The following is a 25,245-nucleotide window of genomic DNA, read 5'->3' as shown; positions in this document are numbered from 1 at the left end:
ATTGATAACATGCTTTTATTTCGAAGTGCTTTTATGCTGTGTGATTCCCAGAGTTTATGATGCGGCTGGTTTTTTTTAATAAACTAAGTTGTTTCTGAATCCATTTTAATTGCACTGTTGCTGCTTTATTGTGTTGTGAAGTGTTCGGGGGGGCACATATGGGACTGAAAAGCACAGAAGCAAAATGAAAGTTTATAAAGGTGACCGTAAAGGAATTAAATTCCACCAATTTAAAAGTTAACTTACTTCATTATACATAGGATCCCTCTTCAATGAAGGTTGATACTGTTCACACAATACTGTAAATACTGTTAGTTTTCCTCTAAAAGAGAAGCAACAGAGAATGTAAAACCAGGCACAAGGGCAAAAAAACGACAGCATTGTGCTTTGCGGCTAAAACAAAACCATACCCATCAACTGCCAGCAGCAGAAACCAAATGAAATTGAGCAATGGCTGTACAAAGGGAGGTCCTCTTTCTATGGAAGGATGCTTCTGTGTATAGGTCGTAAAAACCACTAATGCACTGCTTTTGTTCTTCAAGCACAGGAATCTGAAAAAAAGGAAACAGAATTTTTGAAGTTACGAATAACGGCAAAAGGTTTAGAGAAGAGCTATGTACAATATCAGTGCTCGGACAAGAAGAGCTCAATGAGCTTAACACTCTTTATTGTTTCGTGCTCACAGAGCATACCTGAAAATTTGCATATTAAGCAGGTCGCCTTCACTGTAACCTCTGGCGTCACCGCTATTAATGTATTAGAGAAGGGAAATTAAGGTCGAGAGTGGAGTCTTGCGTTGGTGGTAGAACGCTGTTGCTTGGAGGACAAGCCTGGGTGCTTGTGGTTTAAAGCCCACCGCAGCTACATTCTCACTATTCTCTCATCTCGAGAGATACAGAGGGTAATAAAACTGACCTACCTCATGGGTTTGCCCATGAGCACAGGGTTCACAGTCCTGCTCTGTGTCCCTGCTGGGGAATGCGTTGGTGAAGCAGCAGCAAGCAGGATCGAACCTTGCACAGCTGTGGGCGTAACCCAGTGATGTCAGCTGATGGGACAAATGAGTGCGTTTCTGGGGAAATGGCTATGTGGGCCAATTTGGACCCCTTGGTGGGCCAAGATTAGTCTGTGACGCAGAGCTTGTATACCATTCTGCTCCTTTTTTTATTTAACAGCTCACATTTGTATCCTGCCCTTCATCTAAAGATCACAGGATGGTTCACAACATAAAAAGACAAAATGAGAACACCATATACAAAACAAAAGAAAACCAACAGCAAACTAATAACCCCTCCTTCCCTTATGGCTAAAAAAAGTTATCTGAACAACCACACAAGCGTGTAAGCAAATTAAGATCAAAACACATACTGTAACACTGCCTGAGCGACAAACATGTCCACTTCGCTGCGATAACCCCTGGATGAGGAATATTCTACCAACATGTTTGCACATCCTTCACCGTCTGTGGAGTGCAAGAAGTGATACCGAGATTCACAATAGTTTTGCTCTGGAAAAGAAGTTGAAAAAGAAAATCAGTTTGCTGTGTATCTCTCTCTCTCCCTGTGTGTGTGTGAAATATGTATATAACAGTCTCAGTTTATATTGGCAAGGTGGAAGCCATTTTACTTTTCGAGAATATTGCAAGATTTGAACAAGCCAATGAAGAAAGTACATTATAGCATGCAACATGAAGGTTGGAATCCCAAGATATGAGTGAGGTTTATTATTATTTTAATTCAATATTCTGATGAAAAATATTCCATATTTTAAAAATGTTGCAAGAAATTGATAAGACAATAATGCAGTGGTAAGTTACTGACTTGCACATTCAGAACAATAATAAAATAAAAGGCATCTTAATAAATAGATGCAGATTTCAGCTGTTTTTGCTGTTGATGACATTGCACCGATAGTCTTGGACCCAGAGACAAACCTGTTGGAGGTCATCAGGGAAACTGAAGCATTTGTTAAAATAGCCAGATTGACCATCAATAAAACTAATTCAGAGCTGCTATGTTTGAACGTCCCCTCAGAATTGCAAATAAGGTTACAATTCAAAATAGGCTTTAAACTTTGCCCACATCATATTAAATACCTGGAAATTAATATCACAAAATCCTACAGTACAGAGCCAACTTTTTGTCAATGGTGAAGAGTATAAAAAAGGGGGGGAGAGACCTTAAAACGTGGTCCAAGACATCCGTGTTGTGGATGGGGAGGGTAGCATCAGCCAAGATTATATTGCCAACGATTTTATTTCTGTTCCAAACTTTGCCCATATGTACTTATACTCTTAAGAAATGGCAAAAAATGATTGTGAACTTTGCATACGACAGCAAAAGACCCAGATTGTGCTTAATGGTGTTGTATAAAAAAATCTCAGAGGGAAGGGGCAGGTGCCTAGCAAATCTGCAAAAATACCACGATGCTGCCCACATACAAAATGCCTTTGGCATGATGCACAACATAAAAGGAAAAGCATGGGTGCAAATGGAATTTGATAAAGCTATGCAACACAGAATCCCAAGCATACATTTTAAAATCCATAATAAAATTATTCTAGAAATGAATAATTGCAAAACCCATTTGCAAAAGCAGAAAATCTGGCAGTCTTGGGTCTCCAAATTAGCCTCACCTATATCACCACTAATCCCATCCACATTGCACTTTTACTCACCTGAAGGAAACCTATTTGATGTAAAATGGAAAGGAAAGGGCTTATACAGACCAGGTAATCTCTACGAAAATGATAACATTCTTGGAGCAGAATAAATTATGGAAAGTTTGGGTGAGGTCAAAAAAATTATTTCAAATCCCGAAGTTAAATTCTCAAGCATCATTGAGACTTTTGGAAAAATTACTTTTAAATGTGCTGAGCATTCTACAAAAAGCTTATATACTCAATGATCTTGCTGTTGGGCAATGTTCAAACACCAAACAACTTTGGGAAACAGATTTAGGCACTTAAATTGAAGAAGCTGACTAGAACAATCAATGGACAAAAAAGCCCTTTAAAATGGGTATCAACATGCATAAGAGAAAACTCCTTTAAGTTCATTGACAAGTGGCATATGACTCTCTTAAGACATACATAGAACATCTTCACCCACATGCTGGGCAACTGGTACAACATTCCACATTCCATGTGGAGGACATATGAACTAGTACAACCATTCTTGGAACCAGTATTTGCTGAAATAATTAACAATCAGAAAGTACTGGGTAATGAAAGTTTGGGTCAATTAACAATGCTTAAGGAAGGGCAACTTGCTTCATTATATAAGGAACTTACTATTTTTCTTCTGGTGGTGGCACAATTACTTATAGTGCAGAATTAGAAAGGACTTGGATATCTGACTATCACACAATGGAGATAGGGCATACATTTTATCCAGAAAAAAACTTATGAAGAAGGTACATGCCTTGAACAATATGTATGATGTGGATGATTTTACTGAAGTTTGGGCAACCCTTCATAAAATACTCCAACAACGCATGTGGATTTATGGCAAAATCTTATACATTCATCTTCTGTTCCAGGGGAAGAGGGTGAAAATGGGGAAAACATCTTGTTCTGCCTATACATTGTTGAAAACTAGTAAAATTTTATTTATTTAAGAAAGTTTATTCCTTGCAGATCATAACAGGCTGGTGAAAGCAGACACTTTAAAATTATTTGCAACCACCATCAAAATAAGGGCCACAACAATGCCCTAGTTTTTAGAATTGTATGATTTTAAAATTCTAATTGATTTTGGTGGTTTTATCTGCTTAGCAGCATTCTTGTGTTCATATTTTGTATACAAATTGCAATGGCTGGTGCTTTCATTTGGTCTGATAATTTTCCCTGCTTAGTTTTTTGCATTTTATACTCTGATTGCAAAGGCCAGTGACCGGTGAAAATAAAATACCTATCTCTCAATTATAAGTTAATAATTAGTTCGCTATTTTAGATTCCCTAAAATTAATAGATGAATAAATCATTTTAAAATAATTCTTCTGAATTTTCCAGGTATCATTAAGAAGGAAATTAAAAAAACCTAAAAAAAGGAAAGTGATTAATTAGATTGTTCCTAGCTAAGTATGTTTTTAATCGAGCATGCCTAATGGTCTTTGTTAATGAATTAACAAATGCCACTCTCTTGTCATTCTCTTGTCTTCCCTTTCTTTTTCTTATGAAATCAATAAATTTAACCATATAGGCTACATCCCAGATTCTTAAAAGGCGTTTTTCAAAGAATTTTGGGTTGACCTTTCTCAATCTACAACTATTTGACCATTTGGCCACTGTCAGCAAATGTATTAACTATTATGTCTTTCAGGTAGCCTGGAGGAATGATTAAGAGATCAACAGACATCTCATAACTGGTGTTATTTTCCATTTTGCTTATTATCAGAACCAAATTTCTAATTTGAGGGCAAGCCCAAAATATAGTTTAAAAATGGGCATGATACCAGTTACATCTCCCAACATTTATCTGTTGTGTTTTTGTATATTCTGCTTAGTTTTCATGAAGTTAAATATCTTCTGATGAATAATCTATAAAGGGGAAAAAATGCAAATGGTGTGTGAAATGTGGATTTTATTTCCATTGCCACGCTGTATGTGGAATATTGTCATTAACCTCACCTTCCCATGTACCTAGGAAGGGATGACTAATAGTATCTAAATTTGCTGAGATTTTACATAGCTGACCTATAGTGTCTTTGATTGTTAGTTAGTTAGTGCAGTCACTCAATGAGTTATGCTTAGCACTTATGGAGGTCACTAACTAACTTATTTGTAGAGACTAAAAATAATGAGAGGCCAGAGTTGCCAGTATCAGCAACTCTGCGTTAACATATTTGCAATCTCAGATTAGACCATAGTCCTCTCATATTTTAAAATTCCCTAATACTTGTTTATCTGTCAGTTTCTCATTACAATAAACTGCAGTGTAAGGTGATGAGCCAGGTCTTTATCTATTTTTATAAGTATAGGAAATTTTAAATAAGAGTGCTAAAGCACGGATTAGATTGGATTTGAGCCAGTATCTCTAGTATATGTAGAAAGGTGTTTAATAGGTGTGGAAAGATCTTTGTGCCGCCAGCCTGGTAGCTTTATCTAAAGTAAACCACGAGGTTAAGTGGTGCCACACAGCTCTGTAATCTTCCACAAAACCAAGTAAGGTGCTACCCTATTTTCTTTCAATCGGCATAATGTTCTACTTTGCTTTTAAAGTTTCTAGTCCATATGAATGCGCGGAAAGTATGAGTCATTTCGGAGGGTTATCAGAGGTCAGAAATATACAAGATCCCTTATCCTCCCTCTTCTACACGCTCCACTCTACCCACCTGCCCCCTTCTCCCCACTCCCTCCATATTTCCAACAGGTCAAACAGTGGCTGATAAAAGTATGTTAGCGACAAACTGTGAACCGAGTAAACAAGAATTATGAATTTCCTTGAAACGCAGCTTGAATTTGTGTGGAGGGTGGAGACAGCAGCATAGCATATGAACAAACTTTGGTGTAGGGCTGCAGCTCAATGAAAGGACATCTGCTTTGTATGCAGAAGGTCCCAGGATCAATCCCTGGCAGTTTAAGGGAGGGCTGGGAATGCTCCCTGCCTGAAATCCAGGACAACTGCTGCTAGTCAGTGTAGACAATACTGAGCTAGCTGGACCAATGGTCTGACTTGGTATATAAGGGAGCCTCCTACGTTCTTAAAGCTGAACACTTTTGAAGAATATATGCTGTATTTTATAACATACGTATTATAACGTAGTAAGACGCTGAAATGCATTCATGTTAAAAGAAGTCTATTGAGCAGGTGTCAATACTGTATGGATATGAGGGATCGGAGGCATAAAAAAATCTAGAGACATGCTGCCAAGTTCCTAATTTATCTCTGTTGTGTTCATCCCAGATTTAAAAATAAAGCAGACACTGAACACACACTAATCCAAGTTGCCATAATCTCAAGCAATCGGGCCAGACCAGGTTTAGTATTTTACAAGCCAAGATCTTTCACTCCAGTCTGATAGGCTTCAAGGCTGAGCATTAAAACAAGACATTTAAAAGATGCAAGCTATGCTCTCGAGAGAGCTATTTTAAGTATTCCCACCAGTCTGCATGTACCAGTTGGGACATATAGACCCACCCTCAATTCGATATCCCAGATCACTTTGGAGATCCCTCTGTGTTTCAGAGGTGATTGGAAGTGCAGTATGGGAGCTGCTCTTCAAAGCCCCCTTTGGGGCATAGAACTCTTTTTAGATCTAGGCCACAGTGGCCTGGTACACTAGTCACAGTAAATCACAGTTCATGAACTTGCCTTTCCTGTTTGTCTCATTAGAGGACAGCGGAAGCAAACCATAATCCCTGCTTTGACATTATGTCCAAACCAGGGATTGTGGTCTGTTTCGCCCACTACAGATTGTGGTGCGTTGGGAGCAAAACAAATGATTGCCCTGAGCTTGTATGTAACACTAAGCCATGGATCATGGTTTGTTTCTTCCTGGCATGAGCAGGGAGGAATAAATTGACTGGGTTCAGCATATTCATGGTAGAACATTACATGCAAACAAAACTAGTATCTGGATCTTTTGAAGAGCAAGCAGCCAACCAGCTTAATGGCCACTCACATTAACTGTTCCTACCTTTCCACAGCGTGATGGCTAGCAACTGGTGTAATTTTGGATGCCCAAGTTTTCCTGATCCGCCACTAGACCATTTCAGCGCCCTGGAAACAAAGGCCACTCTTTCAGGTGAATTTGGATCCATCAGGCTGAACACTTTGGCCAGGTTCTCTAGAAGCAATCACAACAAGCAACACTTAGCTGAACATTCTTTTAACGGCAACTGCATCCTTTTTGTTTAAACACAAAGGTCGTGTAAAATTACCAGAATATACGCAGTTAAAACGTCTTTAAAGCGTGAGTTTCTTTAGATAGAAATCAGCAACGAACACCTAATTGACCTCTCCGCTGCAGTGCAAGGAGCCACACCCTTTCCTAATACGTGATGGCATGTCAGGGGGCAAGTTCCCTTGTTGAATGGCTTAACACAGATGTTCTGAATCTACCATAATTTCAGGCAGGTGAAGAGAAGTCTATCTTCCATCAGAGGTTGCTGTCAAGGACCAAAGCCTGAAGATGGAGTTGGGTTGCAGGACACCAGGTAAGTTGCCAGGTTGGCAAGCTACAAAACTCTTTCTCTCCCGGCCTTCATTCTGTCCACAAACCCCTGGATCAGTGGTCAACGTGGAAAAGACTCTCCAAAGGATTTCCAGACTGGCAGCTTGTGTGAAGAGCTATATCAACTGCATGCTTACCGAATCAGGCAGTCTGATAAGTAAAGGGCAAAAAGGTCGACCCGCAAGCAGTGAGCGCATCGCCAAGCAGACTGGAGAAGTGGCTGTCCATCAAAACGGCAGAGAGGTCAATTATTGTGCAGACATTACAGGTTGTGCCTGTGTTGGGGAGAGGATAGTGCCAAAGATCACGCTCCACCTACAAACAACTCTAGTTTACTCAGAACCATGGTCAGTTCATTATAAAAGTTTATTTTTCAGTAACTTGGCATCAGTCGACGATAGGTCTAGCAGAGGCTTCTAGCCATGGTAGCTCATGTTTGGTGTTCAGAAGCAGCATCTCTCAGGTAAGTAAGGCAAAACAACAAAAAGCGAAGGATAGCTATCACCTTCACACACAGTTTGTAAGTTGTGAGAGCCACCTGGCTGGCCACTGATGAAAATAGTGATGGACTAGATCAGAACTGTTCTGGTCCAGGAAGACAATTCTTAAGTTCTCCCAACTCAGGGTGACATAGGACCAAAACAAAAAAAAGGAATCAAAGCACTTCACGCTACTGCTTACACCTCAGAACTCTAGGTGCGCAACTATGAAACAAAAACTGAAGAAGCTCTTACCTAATAGCTCATCTGTAACTTTTGCATCCGATTTCTCTAGCGTCTCTAGAACTAGCATGGACAAATCAGCAGCGCTGTTTTGCTAGAAGATACAGAAGAAACAATACTGAATAGATTGAAGTAAACCATCAACATTAAGAGGGCAGGGTGAGGGGTGTATATGTCACAAATTATATATAACCCCCCCCCACTTGGATTGTGTCATTAACGTTGCTTGGACTAATTTCCCCGAGATTTCTGAACGGTTTTATTCAAACCAGCACAAATATGCTGGTGAAGGCTGCTATCTTTATATTCTATTTGTAGAGAGCTTTTGCAATAGTCTAAGAATCAATTATTTAGGGTGTGCTTATGTCTTACATAGGCTGCTGCTACTACTCATTCAACAATGCAACCATGAAGCCAGGCAGCTCCCCATTTTTCTAAACTTAAAAGGTTTCTCTCTAAGGCAGTAGGAGAAGTGGAAGAGCTGAGGCTGTGCACACTGTTGCATCAGATACTCTCTTCCAGCCTTCAAATATTGGTGGGGAGGGGGAGGGAGAAAGGAAAGAGGGGCAATCTGAGCAGTTGTTCCAGAGCTGCCCTGTGCTATATATTAAAATACTTATTGCTTGAGCAATAATGATCCTCTCTCTTTCCTAACTTCAAAGGGCCGCTAAGAGAGAGACATAAGCACAGCAGATGCATTTGCCACCTCAGTGCTTTCCCAGAGTAACTGCTCGTGCACCAGGTAAGCGCATAAGTAGCAGATTGTTAGGCTGCTTTAAAACTGCTGCAGTTGGCCACAACCCAGCATTTATCAGGGCATTCCCACCGTTCAATATTTATTACATTTACACCATTTTGAATGGGTCTTACTTGATTGTGACTGAAGAACAAGAGGGCCCCCGAATACATGAGTTCTCTAGCTTCCACATGTTTGCCTTGTGACATGTACCTACACATGGGGGAAAAAAGAGTGAAAGGTATTCAGAATACAGCAGAAAGAGGCAAGCTAGCATATGTTTGAAAATGCTTTGTACTGAATGGATTTTTATCTTTTAAATCATGAGATGCCGCAGACTGCAGGAACAAACAAAAACTCATGGAAGGTGTTCACGAGAAATGTATTTTGAATTGCCCCTCAATCTTAGGGGGCCAATTTACACAGGTACCCACCTAATGAGAGAATGTATGCATATGAGCATTCCTTGGTCTCAAAGAAGAAAGCAAACTCCCACCCCACTCAACCCTCCAAAAAACCAGACTGCTGCACAGTGTTCTTGGCATCCCACTGCGAATCCATATATTCCTGGCGAGGAGAGATGCTCCTCCTGCCCACCAACTGAGAAGACAAGAAAACTGACAGAGAGAAGACTGCGAAAATCGAAACAAAAAGCCAAACAACACCTAGTATGTAAATGAAGATTCACCACATGAATAAGACAGCATTATTTAAGAACTATTTTCCCACTGAGCTGCCACCCAGCTGTCTTTGGCAGCAGCACCAAGCCTTAAAAAGAAATATCTCATTTATTTTCTCTCCACAGTGCAGAAAGCCCCCTCCAGCCATGGCTTGTCAGTATTAGCCTCCAAGGAAATAGAACCTGCTCTCTTCTTCTGCAGGTCAATGTCTGCAGGAGGATGGAGGCGGCTATCTCTAATCCTGACCGAGTGGCCCCCACAATCCCCTATAGCCTTTTCCTTGCACTTTCAAAACCCACCACACCCTGCCACTGGTTCCAGCTTTCCTGAATTTGCCAAGCCCCTGCTGATTTCTAGACACCAGTGTTATGTGCACTGCATTTACAATGAAGGGGTCCTTCAGGCTGCTGCTTTCCCATCTAAAATCCCCAAGCAGGGTGTGGCATATGGCAAAGCAGCAGTTAACAGCAGCTGAAATAGACAGCCTCGGTAAATTTGTACAGGCAGTAAAAGTGTGACCAGATGGCAACGTGGGTTTGATACTTGCATGCCAAACCAGAATCTCAGGAAGATGGCATAGCAGGCAACCTCAAAATGCAGACACTTTTTTGGGGGGGGCACATGTTCACTGTGTAGTAGCCCTTGTCATATGGGCTGCATGACCAAACAGATCCTATGCTCACTAACACCCGCATCATGGATGGGATGGAAATAGCAAATGATTAGCACCACACAGAGCAGCTGAAGTATGCAGACTGCAGGTGTTTACAGTGCACACACCTGTCTATCTTCGAAATTGCTGCACCCAAGGAAAGCTTCAGTACCAATGCTCCCGCCCTCAAAGATCAAAATCATATACCATATTAGCTCAAGCTATTCCATACATTCTAGGAAGTACCTTATTTCAGAACCTTTTCATTCAGTGTAGAGATTCACCCCAACTCCTTATAGCCTGCAAAATCGTTACCCAATGCCTACAGAAAGACAGTTTCCTTCCAAAAGCCACCATCTTCTTCCAGCACACAATTCTGCTTTGCTGATTATATGAGATTCCCCATTTCAAAGCGCTTCTCAACTGCCCCCATTCAAAGTGATTTTGCCCCTTTCTACATACTAGGATAAGGCAGAGGTACAGAAAAGGGTTTTTTTGCTCATGGGAACTTTAGGATTCATGGTCACTATTTCAAAGTATCTGTGAGAAACCAAACAAGCATAGCTCTATATGAAACAACTGCTTCCAAGCACAAGAACATAATGAAGCTTCCATAGAAAAGGGCAGTTTCCTAGATGAAGCACATAGTTTGCTAGAGGGCAGACAAAACATTATGGGTATTTTCGGTGTAAAAAAAGGAGTTTTGGCAACCCCAAACATTCTCCAAAATATCCTGGGGTTGTGTTTGTGTTTTGCACTTTTTCTTACTGCCATTCTATGCAATTGCTCAGCCACACTGTTGTTTTTTAAAGCCATTTTAAAACCACATTCTTCCTGCTGATCTCTGAACTAGCCAATTAAGGAACATGCAATCAGAATTATAACATCAGGGCACCATATAGCCAATCCTGAGATCACAAAGACAAATCAGAGAGGGTGATATTTACTCTGTTTTGCAGCCCCTGATTTATTGCCAAGATTGGGGATACAATTCACAAGGGGTAAATTGATTTGCAGTTCTACTCTAGTTTTGGTTCAGTCCGAATCAGATACAGTTCTCCTGAGTGCATCAAATTTTCTCTTTCTTTTTTTCTTTTGCAAAAACATAGGTTTCTAAATGGTACAGCTATATGTGAAAATAGGCCAGGAAATGGGCAATACTTAATGAAATCACAAAACCAGAAAAAGGCTCCTTGATTCCTTCCATAATTATCCGACAGTATTATGCAAAAATGGAAACAGATTTGTTTAATATGCTTACCTTGCAGAGGTCACCAAATCCCATTTTTCTTGGCACCGAATTTGTGCAGTGCCCAGTATCACAGCTCTGATCATGGTTTAATCATAACCTTGACTGTTTTACTAAGAGTCCAGACCATTATTTTCCACTGCTCTGGAGTATCGGCATAACTAAGAACATCAAGCTGATGTTATGCTCCAATTAATAGCTCCCAGACTTTTTGTTTCATCAGTTATGTTTACAGAAATGACACAACATAAAACAAATGGATGAACTATAGAAGGAAAAGCCTGCACCTCTCAGGTTTTCTGGAATTATAAATAATATAGCAGAACTGTAATTAACTTTGCAACCATGCAGTTTGGAGAAGATACCATCCACAAGTTTGCTATGCAGCACCTGAAAGCACCCCAGACCACAGTGGTACAAAGAGGGCAGGTACTGCCCAAATCATCACAAGTACCACATCAACATATTTCCAAACTTGTCCCAATGAGATCTACTTTTTATCAACTTATCGTCGGCACAAACTCAAGGACATCCTTGAGACCTAACGTTCAGATGTTTATAATCTAACAAATCCAACAGCTTAGGTCGGGGGTCGGCAACCTGCGGCTCCGGAGCCGCATGCGGCTCTTTAAAGCCTTTGCTGCGGCTCCGGGGCGGTGGCGAGGGGAGGAGGCGAGGGGAGGAGGCGAGGAGCGGAGGCGAGGGGAGGAGGCGAGGGGAGGAGGCGAGGGGAGTAGGCGAGGGGCGGTGGCGAGGGGAGGAGGCGAGGGGCGGCAGGCTGCTCACCTCCGCCCCTCGCCTCTTCCCCTCGCCTCCTCCCCTCCCCAGGCAGACATCCGCAGCGTGGGGAGCCTTGCCGGACTTCCCGGCAAGGCTCCCCACGCTGCGGATGTCTGCCTGCCGCCCGGCCGGCGGGGCGCCCTAAAGCAGAGCGCCCCCCTCGCCAGGCAGACATCCGCAGCGTGGGGAGCCTTGCCGGACTTCCCGGCAAGGCTCCCCACGCTGCGGATGGCAGCCTGCCGCCCGGCCGGCGGGGCGCCCTAAAGCAGAGCGCCCCCCTCGCCAGGCAGACATCCGCAGCGTGGGGAGCCTTGCCGGACTTCCCGGCAAGGCTCCCCACGCTGCGGATGGCAGCCTGCCGCCCGGCCGGCGGGGCGCCCTAAAGCAGAGCGCCCCCCTCGCCAGGAAGACATCCGCAGCGTGGGGAGCCTTGCCGGACTTCCCGGCAAGGCTCCCCACGCTGCGGATGTCTGCCTGCCGCCCGGCCGGCGGGGCGCCCTAAAGCAGAGCGCCCCCCTCGCCAGGCAGACATCCGCAGCGTGGGGAGCCTTGCCGGACTTCCCGGCAAGGCTCCCCACGCTGCGGATGGCAGCCTGCCGCCCGGCCGGCGGGGCACCCTAAAGCAGAGCGCCCCCCTCGCCAGGAAGACATCCGCAGCGTGGGGAGCCTTGCCGGACTTCCCGGCAAGGCTCCCCACGCTGCGGATGGCAGCCTGCCGCCCGGCCGGCGGGGCGCCCTAAAGCAGAGCGCCCCCCTCGCCAGGCAGACATCCGCAGCGTGGGGAGCCTTGCCGGACTTCCCGGCAAGGCTCCCCACGCTGCGGATGTCTGCCTGCCGCCCGGCCGGCGGGGCGCCCTAAAGCAGAGCGCCCCCCTCGCCAGGAAGACATCCGCAGCGTGGGGAGCCTTGCCGGACTTCCCGGCAAGGCTCCCCACGCTGCGGATGGCAGCCTGCCGCCCGGCCGGTGGGGCGCCCTAAAGCAGAGCGCCCCCCTCGCCAGGCAGACATCCCCACGCTGCGGATGGCAGCCTGCCGCCCGGCCAGCGGGGCGCCCTAAAGCAGAGCGCCCCCCTCGCCAGGCAGACATCCGCAGCGTGGGGAGCCTTGCCGGACTTCCCGGCAAGGCTCCCCACGCTGCGGATAGCAGCCTGCCGCCCGGCCGGCGGGGCGCCCTAAAGCAGAGCGCCCCCCTCGCCAGGCAGACATCCGCAGCGTGGGGAGCCTTGCTGGAGTTCCCGGCAAGGCTCCCCACGCTGCGGATAGCAGCCTGCCGCCCCGCAGGGGGGGCGCCCTGATGCAGAGCGCCCCTCACGCGGGGCAGACATCGGCCAGCCCCACAAGCTCGGGGGACAGCAGGGAGGCGCAGCGCCGCCATCCCGCTGTTCCTCGACCTGGTTCGGTTTCCCCGACCTGTTTTTTGGGGGGAAATAAAGGGAAATTTTTTTCCCTTTATTTCCCCCCCAAAAAACTAGGTGCGTCCTATGGGACGGAGCTTCCTATGGGGCGAAAAATATGGTATTTTTATAATGACGAATGCCTCATTATTAATTATTATTTACATCAGGCACTGATTATGATTTATGGTACACTGGGGCCCTGATTAATTTTCTATGGCATTTTGGGGCATTGATTATTGGGCATAGCAAGTCGCGGTTGCGTGGAATTTGTGCTTTGTGACCGTTTGAAGTGGGGTTTTTTTCTTGGGAGGGTGGGCGGCACGAAGAGAGGGATTATTTTTATAATGACGAGGATGACATTGGGCCCTCATTATTAATTATTATTTACATCAGGCACTGATTATGATTTATGGTTCACTGGGGCCCTGGTTAATTTTCTTTGGCATTTTGTGGCATTGATTATGCAGTCGCGGTCGCGTGGAATTCCACGTGGAGTTAGTTGCCTGAAGCCCCTTTTTAGTTGCTTGAAGCCCCTTCTTAAACTTAAGCAGGTGAAAGTTTGGTGAATTGCTGCCAAGGAGTGTGATGGAGTCTCCTTCTTTGGAGGTCTTTAAGCAGAGGCTTGACAACCATATGTCAGGAGTGATCTGATGGTGTTTCCTGCTTGGCAGGGGGTTGGACTCGATGGCCCTCGTGGTCTCTTCCACATATGTATGTGAGCAGGTCTTCTCCAACATGAACTATATTAAAAACAAACACCGATCACGCCTCACAGATGACAGCTTGCAAGCCTGTGTGAAAATGAAGGTGACGTCTTACAGCCCTGATGTGCAGACACTGAGCACTGAGGTTCAGGAGCAAAAGTCCCATTAACCTGGTTACCTGGTTGTAAATTAAATATTTTAATTAGCTATTAATTTGTCCTTTTTTCTTGAGATTGACAGCTGACTGCACCATCCTGTATATATAGCATTAAGGCCAGAAACAATATATGCAGTGTTATATTTGTTTTAAATGTTGCAATGTTTTTGCGGCTCCCAGTTGTTGTTGTTTTTTCGGAAACGGGTCCAAGTGGCTCTTTTTGTCTTAAAGGTTGCAGACCCCTGGCTTAGGTAAATATGCAGTGATAGGGGTGAGGAGGTACAGAAAACAAAACAAAAAACAATTTCAAACTCTTAACAGTTCACAGATGATTCTATAACGTCCTTACAATATGTACAATTGCCATTTCCTCTACAGTAGTTTTCACTAGCGTTTGAACTACTTAAACAGATACCCTTACACAACATCTGGGACATGAGCTTCTTTTGTGATCTTTCAAGCACTCTTGAACCTTGCCCCACACTGCTGGCTTTCAACAGAATTCAAACTGTGCACTCAATGCCATCTAAAGCATCCTAAAACCTACCACTTCAGACCAGTTCACAAAGGACATTTCAAAGGTTTCTTGTATTGCTTGTCTATAAATAGAATTTAAAAGTGAACTAAGTACTTTTAACAAGCTCATTCAACTGCCTTGATCCAAATAAAAAGACTTGTGTGCGAAATAAATTTTGGTGTGTGTATCTCAATCTTGATCAGAAAATGGAAGGCTATGCCTAGCATCAGTTGTCTATGCTCTTATTAGATTACACAAAGACAGTTAGGCTACCTTTGAATACAGTTTGGAAACTACAGGTAATGCAGAATTCAGCAGTCAGATTGCTGTCTGAGACCCAAAGGTCTGAGAATATTACACAGAAACTGGCCTAAATGCACTAGCTACCAATTAATTTCCATGCTCAATTCAAACTGCCATATGCAGCCAAGGACCCCAATACCACAAAGACCACCTTTCCCCACATGAACCAACCCTGACCCCTATAGTCTGACCCCTGACCCCTTCATCAGCAAAAACCTTTACTCAGGCCTTACTTGTTAAGCTAGCCTCTAGTGTGGTGTCATCTTGTGCATGTGGGGAGGAGTAGGACTTGTCCTCATTCTAATGTGGGATGAACATTTTAGGAATGTTGTATTGTACATTGGTTTCAATATTTTTGGCTTTTAACTGACTGTATTTAACTCTTTTATTTTATCTCATTAAATCACTTTGATACTTTTTTTCCCTATAAAGCAGCTAACAAACAACTTTAAATGTTATTGCAACTTGTTTGCTGAAAATCTCTTTACACCCAGGCTTCAGCATTCATTTTTTATAAAAATGTTATATATCCCCATATTTCTTCAAGCTGCTCTCAGTGACAAATGATATATCAACCTTTTAAGGAATCCAACCTCATTTTATTTTCCATTTCAAATGAGCGGTTCAGTTGACTTGAATGTACTGCAGCATGGACCTATGTTTCAGAAATGACTTGATCAAGTGTCCCAATTTCTCAAATCTGCAAAAAGCTTTGTATTTGCAGGGTAAGAGAAATGGGCCTGAGGAAGAAAAAGACAAAAGCCAAGACATGCAATTATCAACCCTAACCTGAGAAAAGTAAAAACTTACACCATAATAAAATAAAAGGTAAAGGACCCCTGACAGTTAAGTCCAGTCGCGGACGACTCTGGGGTTGCGGTGCTCATCTCGCTTTACTGGCCGAGGGAGCCGACATTTGTCCACAGACAGTTTTTCCGGGTCATGTGGCCAGCATGACCAAGCTGCTTCTGACGAAACCAGAGCAGCGCACAGAAACAACGTTTATCTTCCCGCCGAAGCGGTACTTATTTATCTACTTGCACTTTGACATGCTTTTGAACTGCTAGGTTGGCAGGAGCTGGGACTGAGCAATAGGAGCTCACCCTGTCACAGAGATCTGAACCACCTACCTTCCAATCGGCAAGCCCTAGGCTCAGTGGTTTAGACCACAGCGCTACCCACTTAAATATTAAAATACTGTAGTTAATATTTAAGGTTCTACAACAGTCCAATGTTTTTGCTACAACGGAGTAGCACAACCAACCTCTCCAGAAGCTGTAACCTCAGAGAAAGGAACTAGCAGATAGTACAAACCCCTGTTCAACCATGATGTTCACTAGGCAGCCTTGGGCCAGCTACTCTCTCAATCAAACCTCTCATGGGTTGTTTGTGGGGATTTAACTCAGGGATAGACAATGCGGGGTGCTCCAGACGTTCTGGACTATACAACTCCCACGGATAATGCTCACAACTGGCTTTTTGCAGACAAGTAAGATAATTTCTGCAATAGCTGGTGATTTGTGATTGTAATGGAAGCATAAATGCCCATGTTCCCAATATGCCTTGAATATATTTCCAAGTGCCATAGAAATATTTTCCCAATGCAAGTTATGCCTTATATTCAAATACTTCAATTTCTCTGATCTATACTGTATAAGGATTTGTATCAAATGGGTAAGGAAATGAGACAAGATGAAGGTAAAGAGGGAAACTGAGCTGCAATTATCAACTCCAACCTGAAAGTACAAAATACCAACTCAGTTAGCTTGAGTCAATGAGACCTTTGCCATTTTTCTACCCATCAATGCATTTACCATTGCCTCAAACTACTGCAATTACAACCAGACCTCTGGGGAAATATTTGATCTATGATAGTGCTTGACTCAGCTCACACATTAAAATATTTTCCCTCTTCTAGCTCCAAGACTCAAAGCAGCAATAACAATTTCCACTATGGCCACAAATTGAATCCCTTCTCCCACTCCTGATAAAGAACAAGGTTTCTTCTACTCTATACCTCTTGTCTGAAGTAATGGAACTTGGATGTAAATGCTTCCACCTTAACCTGTTTTACACCCTGACCTCAAATGCATCTGCTTATAATCCCAAATATCTTCTCCATTATCCCAGTACTTCAGGTTGACTGGGATACTGGCTGCACATTAAAGATAACTAATCAAAAAATTATACTTACTCATTAACACTTTAGCTATCCTGTCATATACACTACAATGAATTTGTTCCAAGACTTTCTGTACAGGTAAAAGGATTTCTCCTGTACAGAATGCCTTATTTTAACTGTGCATCTTTACTTGCTGGCGTTGTTTAAATATGTTGCCATCTGCTGCAAGTTCTAAAGGTGAAGAGGTTAAGTAGTTCAACCATAGCTGTCAACTTTTCCCTTTTCTTGCGAGGAATCCTATTCAGAATAAGGGAATTTCCCTTTAAAAAAGGGAAACGTTGACAGCTATGAGTTCAATTGAAAAGAAAAAAACCTATAATCATGCTTATAATGAGAACCAAGTGTCGTGAAAAACCAATACCATTTATTTCCAACCAATACCAAGTGACTTACCTTCCTGCACCCTGCATTGCTAGTCTTTTCCACCTGGTCTGGGAGGTTGGGGTCCTGACTGACTCCAGCTACCAAAGCTGAGGTTGCTGAACAGATTCCTGAGTTGCAGTATTGTTTAGGGGTTTTTGTTGCTGTTATTGATAATAATTTTTTGTATCTTTCTTCTTAGATCTTATAATGATTTATGTGGAAAGTCTTCAATTACGGTTGTGTATTTTTCAATGTATTTTATTTATCTGTTGTGGTTTATGTATCCTTTTGTTATGTTTGTAATTTTTTTTAATCTTTTCATGTTGGTAAGCTGCCTTGACTATGGTTTTAACTATGGAAAGGAGGCATACAATTAAATGATGATGATGATGATGATGATGAAGTAGGTATACAAAGTATACAAAGTAAGTATACTTTGAAGGCTCCCAGAGTAACAGTTACATTGTGTCATAGATTTTGACAAGCTGAAGCCTGCTTGGTCAGATACATCTGATGAAGCAAGATCCAGCCTACAATAGCTTATGAAACAAGGCATTTCTGAATCTTAAAATAAACATAGCTTTCCCTTCTCAAATATCACCAAGATGCCTATCCACTTGCTGGATATAAAAGGTGGTTGTAAAATAACCGATGCCTTGCTAGATCAAAGAAGTCTATCTAGTTCTGCAATGTGTGAGCAGCACACTTTGTGCTCTCCCCACATAGTTCTCAGTGGTCGACTGCTTCTGAAAAATGGAAGCTCTATTTAGCAGTCAAGATTAGTGACTGAGAGCAACTACTTCCTATGAATTTGTTTAAGCCTTATCAGAGCTACCCAAGTTGGTGGCTGTCCCAAAATTCTGTGAAATAGATTCTACTCATTAAGTGATGAATGAAGCAGCAATAGTTCCTTAATAACCTACCGCTAATTAAAATCACTGGCTGACAGTGAGTGTTGTACTAAGCAAGATTAAAGAGAAGTAGCTACATCACTTTGCTACAAGAGAAGAAAATGCTAGAAAGGCTGCTATTTCCAGTTACTGGTGCTGCAAATGCTTACTGCACTTACCAGGTCTACATTTCAGCTTTGAACAGAAATGTCACACAATGTATAACTCTTGCATTCCATGGTCTTTTCAACCCATTGTTTACTGTCCTTGCCGCCTCACCCCCCAAAGCATGCCAAAATATATCTGCCAACTAAGGATAACCATGCATCTGACAAAGCGGGCACCAACTTACACATGAAAGCATTGGCACAATAAACCTATTAATCACTCTCTCACTGAATATATTACACAGGGCAATTTTAAATGCATTGAACAGCACTTCTGACCAGTTTGCACCGGATCTTGGAAGGCTGCAATTAAAGCACTACAGCCATATTTCCATTGCAGTAATTTAACACATATATTAAAACTCATAAAGCAAGATGATCTGGCTTCCGCCCTTTTCAGCTGCTCTGACGTGAACCACATTGCATCAGGGCAGCAGAGGGTGGATAGCAAAGCTGTTTGCTTTAAGCCTTTAACATCTCTGTTTCGTAAGTATGTGTATTTGTTTTGTGGGTCTCTGCTTGTGTGCACGAGACAGTGAGAGCAGTTCACTAGTGGAACGTTCTCCCTCGGGAGATCCTGGACTCTCCTTCCTTCGAGGCTTTTAAGCGGAGGTTGGATGGCCATCTGTCATGGATGCTTTAGTTGATATTCCTGCATTGCAGGGGGCTGGACTAGATGGACCCTGGGGAGCCCTTCCAACTCTACAATTCTCTGTTTCTATGGTGTGTGTGTCTGTATATAGCAAGCTTCAACATCTGTTTTGTAAGTATGCTTATATGCGGGGTTTGTGTACCTACCTACCTACCGGTACGTATACACATACAGACGACTCTAAATGCCTCACTCATTAACTCTGCCCCCCTTACTCTCCCTCCATCTCTCTTCTGATCCGGAGTTTCGCATAGATGGGGAGACACACCGAGAGCCCCCTCCTCCCTCCCGCGAACCCCGCCCCTTTTCTCGACCAATAGGGCTTCGGCGAATCGAGAAAGGCAAGAGGCTCAGCCAATCGTATTGGGGAAAGGGCGGGGGCGTGCGCGCGGAGGACTACTGGTGCGCAATTAGAAGCGTCTGGAAAGAGGCGGGGCGAAGCGAGGAGTATATTCACGGCGGCGCGAGGGGGGGGAGGGGGGCTATGTGTGAAACGAAGCGCGAGCGGCGCCCCGGCGTACCTGAAGAACAGCGTCCGGTACATCTGGTGTGCCTCGTAATAGTCCCCTTTCTCCACGCTGGCGCGGAGTTTGCCCTCGACGCGTTGGACGCCGCCCCGGTTCCGGCCGCTGACGGCGCTGCCGCCCTTCAAGGCCTCTTGCTCCGCCGCCATGACTGCGGGGCGGGGAGAAACGCCACACAAGACGGCCGGAGTTGCCTCACGCAGCGCGGCGCATGCGCGGCGGCGGCGGCCTTGCCGGCTTCCGTCGGCTCCGCCTAGTCAACAATGGGGAGGGTGGCGGCCGCCGAGGGACATGCGCACGCAAACGAGCCCCGCCCCCGGCGCCTCCGAGAGTGTGACGTCCGACGTGGCTCGGCGCGCGCCTCAGATGAGGGGGTGTAGGGCGCAGGGGGCGTTTCCAGCGGGGTTTCCATGACGACGTTGCCTGCAAGGGGGCTGGACGAGATGACCCTCGTGGTTCCTTCCAGTTCTATGATTCAATTCTCTCGCATGTCCCTCGAGCGCCTCTTCGGATTCCTGGAGGAGTTGTTGGATCAAGGTGGACCCACTACCGCCTTTGGTGGGACTGATCTGGGGTGCAGCGATTTTGGCGGAAGGCTTCTGGTGACATAAATAAGATCCTAAAAGAAAACATTTCACTCTTGCCGAAAAAAAAATTTTTTTTGGAAGGAAAGAATATCAAGATACAAAAATTAAAAGATTTGTTACATTGCCTTTTTTCTGCACGCCGACCGATTACCCAAAGATGGAAAACATTTTTAATTTAACACCACGTTATGGTGAAATAATATTTGGAATATTGCATTACGTGAGAAATTTTCCTAATCCTCGTTTTTGGAAAGGAACCACCTCTTTTGTCTGTTGGGATTTCATTGAATACATAAAAAAGAAAATTTACACTTTTCTCTTCCACAGCCCTAAGATATGTAACATCTAACTGGCTGAACATTTTTCTTGACACAGTAGCCTTTTTTTCTGGGTACTCCTTGTGTCTCTGATGGTTTCTTGTTGTAGGTTTAGGCTTAGGTTTCCGTATACTGTACCTCATTCTTTCGTTTGCTATGACAGTACTCTTCAATTGTCTGTATCTTATTGCAATTATAGAGATAACCAGCTGTATCATTTTTTCTTGTGAATGTAACATCCCATGCCAGCCTTGGTTTCGTTTCGTTTTTATGCATTTGTTTTATGAAGTTTTATTTTGATACTTGGGCTATGTGGATCAAATTAAACAAAAATATATTCTGGACAACAGAGGTAGCCAGCACAACACCCCACCCCTCCTCACACATAAAATTTGTCTGAAGCTCCCTTGTGCTCTACCTATCTATCTAACACACCACTCTACAGAATATTAATCCAGAACTTATTTTAAGTAGAAAAGAGCAGCAAGTTAACTCATTCCTATTCCCCATCTGCAGCAATGCTCTTCCAGTTTCTGACCCATTGGCTTTATTATTTAAAATATTTTAGACACTGAAAAGGCATGTAGGAGAATCTTGTAAAAGCTAAAATGTGGATGGAGTGCATGCTGGATGTGTGGGAAACCTCACAGCATTCATTCTATATTGACAATGTCAATCAAGAGCCATTTTGGGGGGGTTTTTATATAAAAAAAATAGATGGAGCTGCACGCAATTCATCCAGAACTGCTTCAGGTTTACAAGACATTGCTTCTTATTTGGGAAGTACCCAGGAAACATCTACCTTCATCAGTAATGACAGGCCATGGAAACTAAACCTGTTAAACTACCAACACAATTGAAACGAACAACATTGGTACTTGGTGTTTCTCTGTAAACAGACATGTGGCTAAATTACTCTTTAAAAAATGTGGCAGAAGAAACCACACCTGTCCTATCTGTTATATTCTGAACATGTTTCAAGCATACTATTTGTTTCCAACAGAGTCAGGTTTTTATAAGGGCAAGAAATTGCAAATCTCTTTCAAACAGGCACAACTAAGCAATTTTTGTTCTCCTGCAGTTAGCAACCAAATTGCATATTTGCTCCCTCATTGGAACGCAACGATGTCAAGTTGATAGATATGCTTCATTAGTACACAACAGCTTTAAACTGTGACAAAAAACTTCCATACTAAAGCATTCTGAAAATGTTCCCCTGAATACATTTTTTTCTTTACAGATGTTCAGGACCTGACTTGAACGGATTAATTAAAACAGATGTTTCATTTTGCATTAATGCTACTCCTCATTTCCAGAAAGAGGAGACAAGAGGACAAAGCTAGAAGAGCTGCAGGAGATCCATAACTGGATCGCCTGATGTTTCCTTCTCTCCAGTTCTTATTATGCAGCTGGGCAGGGTCCCAGCTTGTAGATCAATCACCATTTCTCTTTTAATCATTCCACTGCAATATTTCCTCAGTCTAGATAGCTCCTTCCCCAAAGCTGCTAGGCTAGGGAAGGCATACAGATGCCCAATCACCGATCTCACCTTGTGTGACTCCAATGAATCCTCACAAAGTGTAATATGATACTGGGTACAGATTTAAGCACTGTGCAAAAACACTGCAGGGTTGTCATGAGGATAAAATGGAGGAGGGGGGATAGCTGTGCTTGAGCTCCTTGGAGCAAAACCAGGATATATTGCAGGTATTTAGTAGCAAACCAGGAGTAATTTAAGAAGTAAAAGCATTTCTTGAACTTTTATATAAAATTTAATTCTTGCATGGTTGTGTGTTTCCTTCACACAAGACACACACAGCAAATTCTACATGCCCTTGGATCTATAAAACGTGAAGAAAAGTACCCCCATAATATACTTTCTGCATAATTTGGGGGAGGAAGGCAGAGCATTTGGTGCAGAGATAGGCAAATAGAACTAGAAGAAGAAAATGCCAGACTGAATTGGACCCAAGTTTAGCGTTCTGAGTCTGGTAGCTGTTGTCAACCAGATTGCTCTGGAAAGGTCAGAGGTGGGGAATGAGTGACTGCTGTCCTATTTGTACCTGAAAGTCTGGTCATCAGAGGTACAGGCGTTTGCAGATGGGGGTTACCTTTAACTATCAAGACTAATAACCATTGAAAGATCCATCGTCTCCAAGTTTGCTGAATCCTTTCCAAGGCTATTTATGTAGTAGCTTAAGTGGTGTGGCACATTGCTTTTCTATAACATACATAACTGTGCTGTGTGCTGGGCAGCAGTCATAAACCAGATTGTCCTGAAACGAGTCACTTTGCACTTAAATAAGATGACTGCCAGCTGCCTTTCAGCGGTGTTAAAAATCACCAAGTTATTACAAGCATTCAGCATAAATACCAAAAGGGGAAAAAAAGAAAACTTTTATTACTTAGTTCCAAATATTACATGCACTTTCCAAAAGTTAAACTCTTAAAACATTTTCAATAGCTTCTTGTCAGTTTGGAGGCAGCAAAGGATACCAGAGACAAATATTTTGAAAAAAGCATTTACAAAAATACATTGCACAAAGTCCTATCTCACGTCTTTAAAAAATAAGTTAGTGTTATGCAAAATATTCCCCACCCCGTCAACTTCCCCCATTTGGATTTATACAGGATAATTCTGATTTATATATTTAACCTACAGTTTATGTAACAGCTGTACAGGTTTTAACAAGCTCTTCTCAATAGGCCATTGGTTCTATTTCTAGCTGAACTTAGGCGAGCAAATGGTCTTCTGGAAATAAAACTCTCTATAAATATTTGAGGACTCTTTGTGCAACATACATTAACTCTCCATTTTGTCGTTCCCAAAAGAACAATTATTATAAACTCTCCAAAAAAGCAAAACGTAAGGTAAGATTTTCACACGCCACCACTTTCAGGAATCTTTTTCCTAAGGAAGGTTTCTATTAATAATTCCAATTTAAAAGATGTCAAGTTGTCGGGGCATGCAACAAGTTCCATGTGTAACAAGAGCTCTAGGAAAACTTCATTTTCTGTCCTGAAGTTTATAACCATGTTATTGTGTGTGTGTTTTTTTAAACAAACAGTTGTTTTGGGAGAAGTGGTGTCAAAACTTTGCCCCTGAGGTTTCAACAACATTCAATCTTGTGAAGTTTCCTCTGGCTTTCCAGAGATTAGCAGCAACCCCAGAATACCCAGTGAGGCTTGGGATATTTAACTGCACAAAAGAGAATGTATGAGTAAGCCCCAGGGATGAAACATGGTTGCAGGTTACCTCATCTGAGGTTTAGCATTTCTGGCATCATCCTTTTAATTCTGGTTCCACTTCCACTTCCTTATAATTTCCCATCTTTCAGCATCTACTCTTGTAAGCCATTCTAATTCAATCCTGTTCAGGCCATTTCTTACTGATGAGACCTCTTCCTCCTTTATTCAGCATATACTTCTGTTGATATTACGCTGAAAAGCTTGGCCAAATTTGTACTTAGCACTCATGGAAACCTTCTAATTCATTCAACTGCTATTAGCTACTGTAACCATCAACTTGCTTAAAAGGAAAGTTATTAAAAAAATCAAAATTTAAACCCATTTATGTTTAAAACACCTGTTAATGATGCTTTTTTCTTTTGTTTTTCCAGTTTGGTTACCAGTCTGAATAGACTTCTGGCTCTATCCCTTTCCTATCTGTAACATTAAAACATAATATATTCTTACCAAATGTGTCTTTTAGCAAGATGTTCTTAGACAATTCCAGATGAAATCAGAACCTTTCCCTCAAAAACACAACACTGGTGTCAAATCCTGCTGAGAATTTAAAGTATGTGAAGTGGCACCAGGTCTGGGAGGTTGTGGCCAAAAGGCAATGCAGCAACTACTGGTGCCACACAGTCTCCATCCCTTAAAGAGTGCTGGAACCACATGCAAACCCTGTCAAAGTGACTGGAAACTATTTAACTGCAGAACATGGTACACTGCTTCCACGGTCGTTTTTTAAAATTCATATACGTGGGGAAGGTGAGCCCCCACAATGAAAACAGATTCCTAGCTGCCAAAAAAAAGAACTTTTAAAAAGCTTATATTGCAAAGTAATAAAATAGATATTTACTAGCTTGTTAACTGAGTTTTGCAAATGAGAGCGGTTGCCATGCAATATTTTTCTTAGAATGAACACGTTAAAAATATAAAGCTGTCTGGAAGGTACAAGCTGAGCATCCGAGCAAATAACCATTTGGTTTGATATACAATTCTGTTGGCAGTCTTCTATACTTAGCCAAGAACTTGGAACCTGCAGCCCATCACGTATCTTTTAAGAATTCCAGTGTTCCAGGCTTTCCCTTTATATACATATAAACAGAAAAAATATACATCAAGAAGTAGGAAAGGGTACATAGGATTCATTCAGCAGGTCTCCCATGCACTCTAAACCGATAGAGGCAAGTGTACTCTGTATGGCCCCAGTTAGAAAAAATTCTTAGCTCCACTATCTGGAATGGTTTTTCAGTTGTCTC

At 42.9% G+C, this 25,245-nt stretch overlaps 2 protein-coding genes and 1 long non-coding RNA gene across 53 annotated transcripts in view; 1 reads left to right on the top strand and 2 right to left on the bottom strand.

Annotated features, from left to right (window-relative positions):
• GET4 (guided entry of tail-anchored proteins factor 4) overlaps nucleotides 1–20,111 on the bottom strand; it is a 23,921-nt gene extending 3,810 nt beyond the window's left edge. The window contains exons 1-7 of one of the 2 annotated variants that reach the window (XM_083474522.1): nucleotides 19,849–20,111; nucleotides 8,769–8,847; nucleotides 7,911–7,992; nucleotides 6,640–6,789; nucleotides 1,369–1,507; nucleotides 411–551; nucleotides 247–322 (exon numbers count right to left, since the gene is read on the bottom strand). In XM_083474522.1, the coding sequence (XP_083330648.1) occupies nucleotides 247–322; nucleotides 411–551; nucleotides 1,369–1,507; nucleotides 6,640–6,789; nucleotides 7,911–7,992; nucleotides 8,769–8,847; nucleotides 19,849–20,000 (819 nt within the window). In that variant the 5' untranslated portion in view covers nucleotides 20,001–20,111. Of the gene's footprint in view, nucleotides 1–246; nucleotides 323–410; nucleotides 552–1,368; nucleotides 1,508–6,639; nucleotides 6,790–7,910; nucleotides 7,993–8,768; nucleotides 8,848–19,477; nucleotides 19,513–19,848 lie in introns of those variants that run through there. The other variant, XM_083474523.1, reaches the window with a different exon arrangement.
• LOC310692995 lies at nucleotides 8,862–24,733 on the top strand. Its single transcript, XR_014518939.1, has 2 exons — nucleotides 8,862–11,799; nucleotides 14,505–24,733. It is a non-coding gene; the product is annotated as an uncharacterized lncRNA (long non-coding RNA).
• Nucleotides 23,138–25,245, bottom strand: part of SUN1 (Sad1 and UNC84 domain containing 1) — an 80,844-nt gene continuing 78,736 nt past the window's right edge. For all 50 annotated transcript variants that reach the window (XM_083474257.1, XM_083474235.1, XM_083474252.1 and 47 more), the window contains one exon: nucleotides 23,138–25,245. In XM_083474257.1, coding sequence (XP_083330383.1) covers nucleotides 25,132–25,245 — 114 coding nt within the window. In that variant the 3' untranslated portion in view covers nucleotides 23,138–25,131.

The sequence above is a fragment of the Podarcis liolepis genome, assembly GCF_965112155.1.
Source record: "Podarcis liolepis genome assembly, chromosome: 14".
NCBI lineage: Eukaryota > Metazoa > Chordata > Lepidosauria > Squamata > Lacertidae > Podarcis > Podarcis liolepis.
This window is presented reverse-complemented; position numbering and strand designations above follow the sequence as displayed.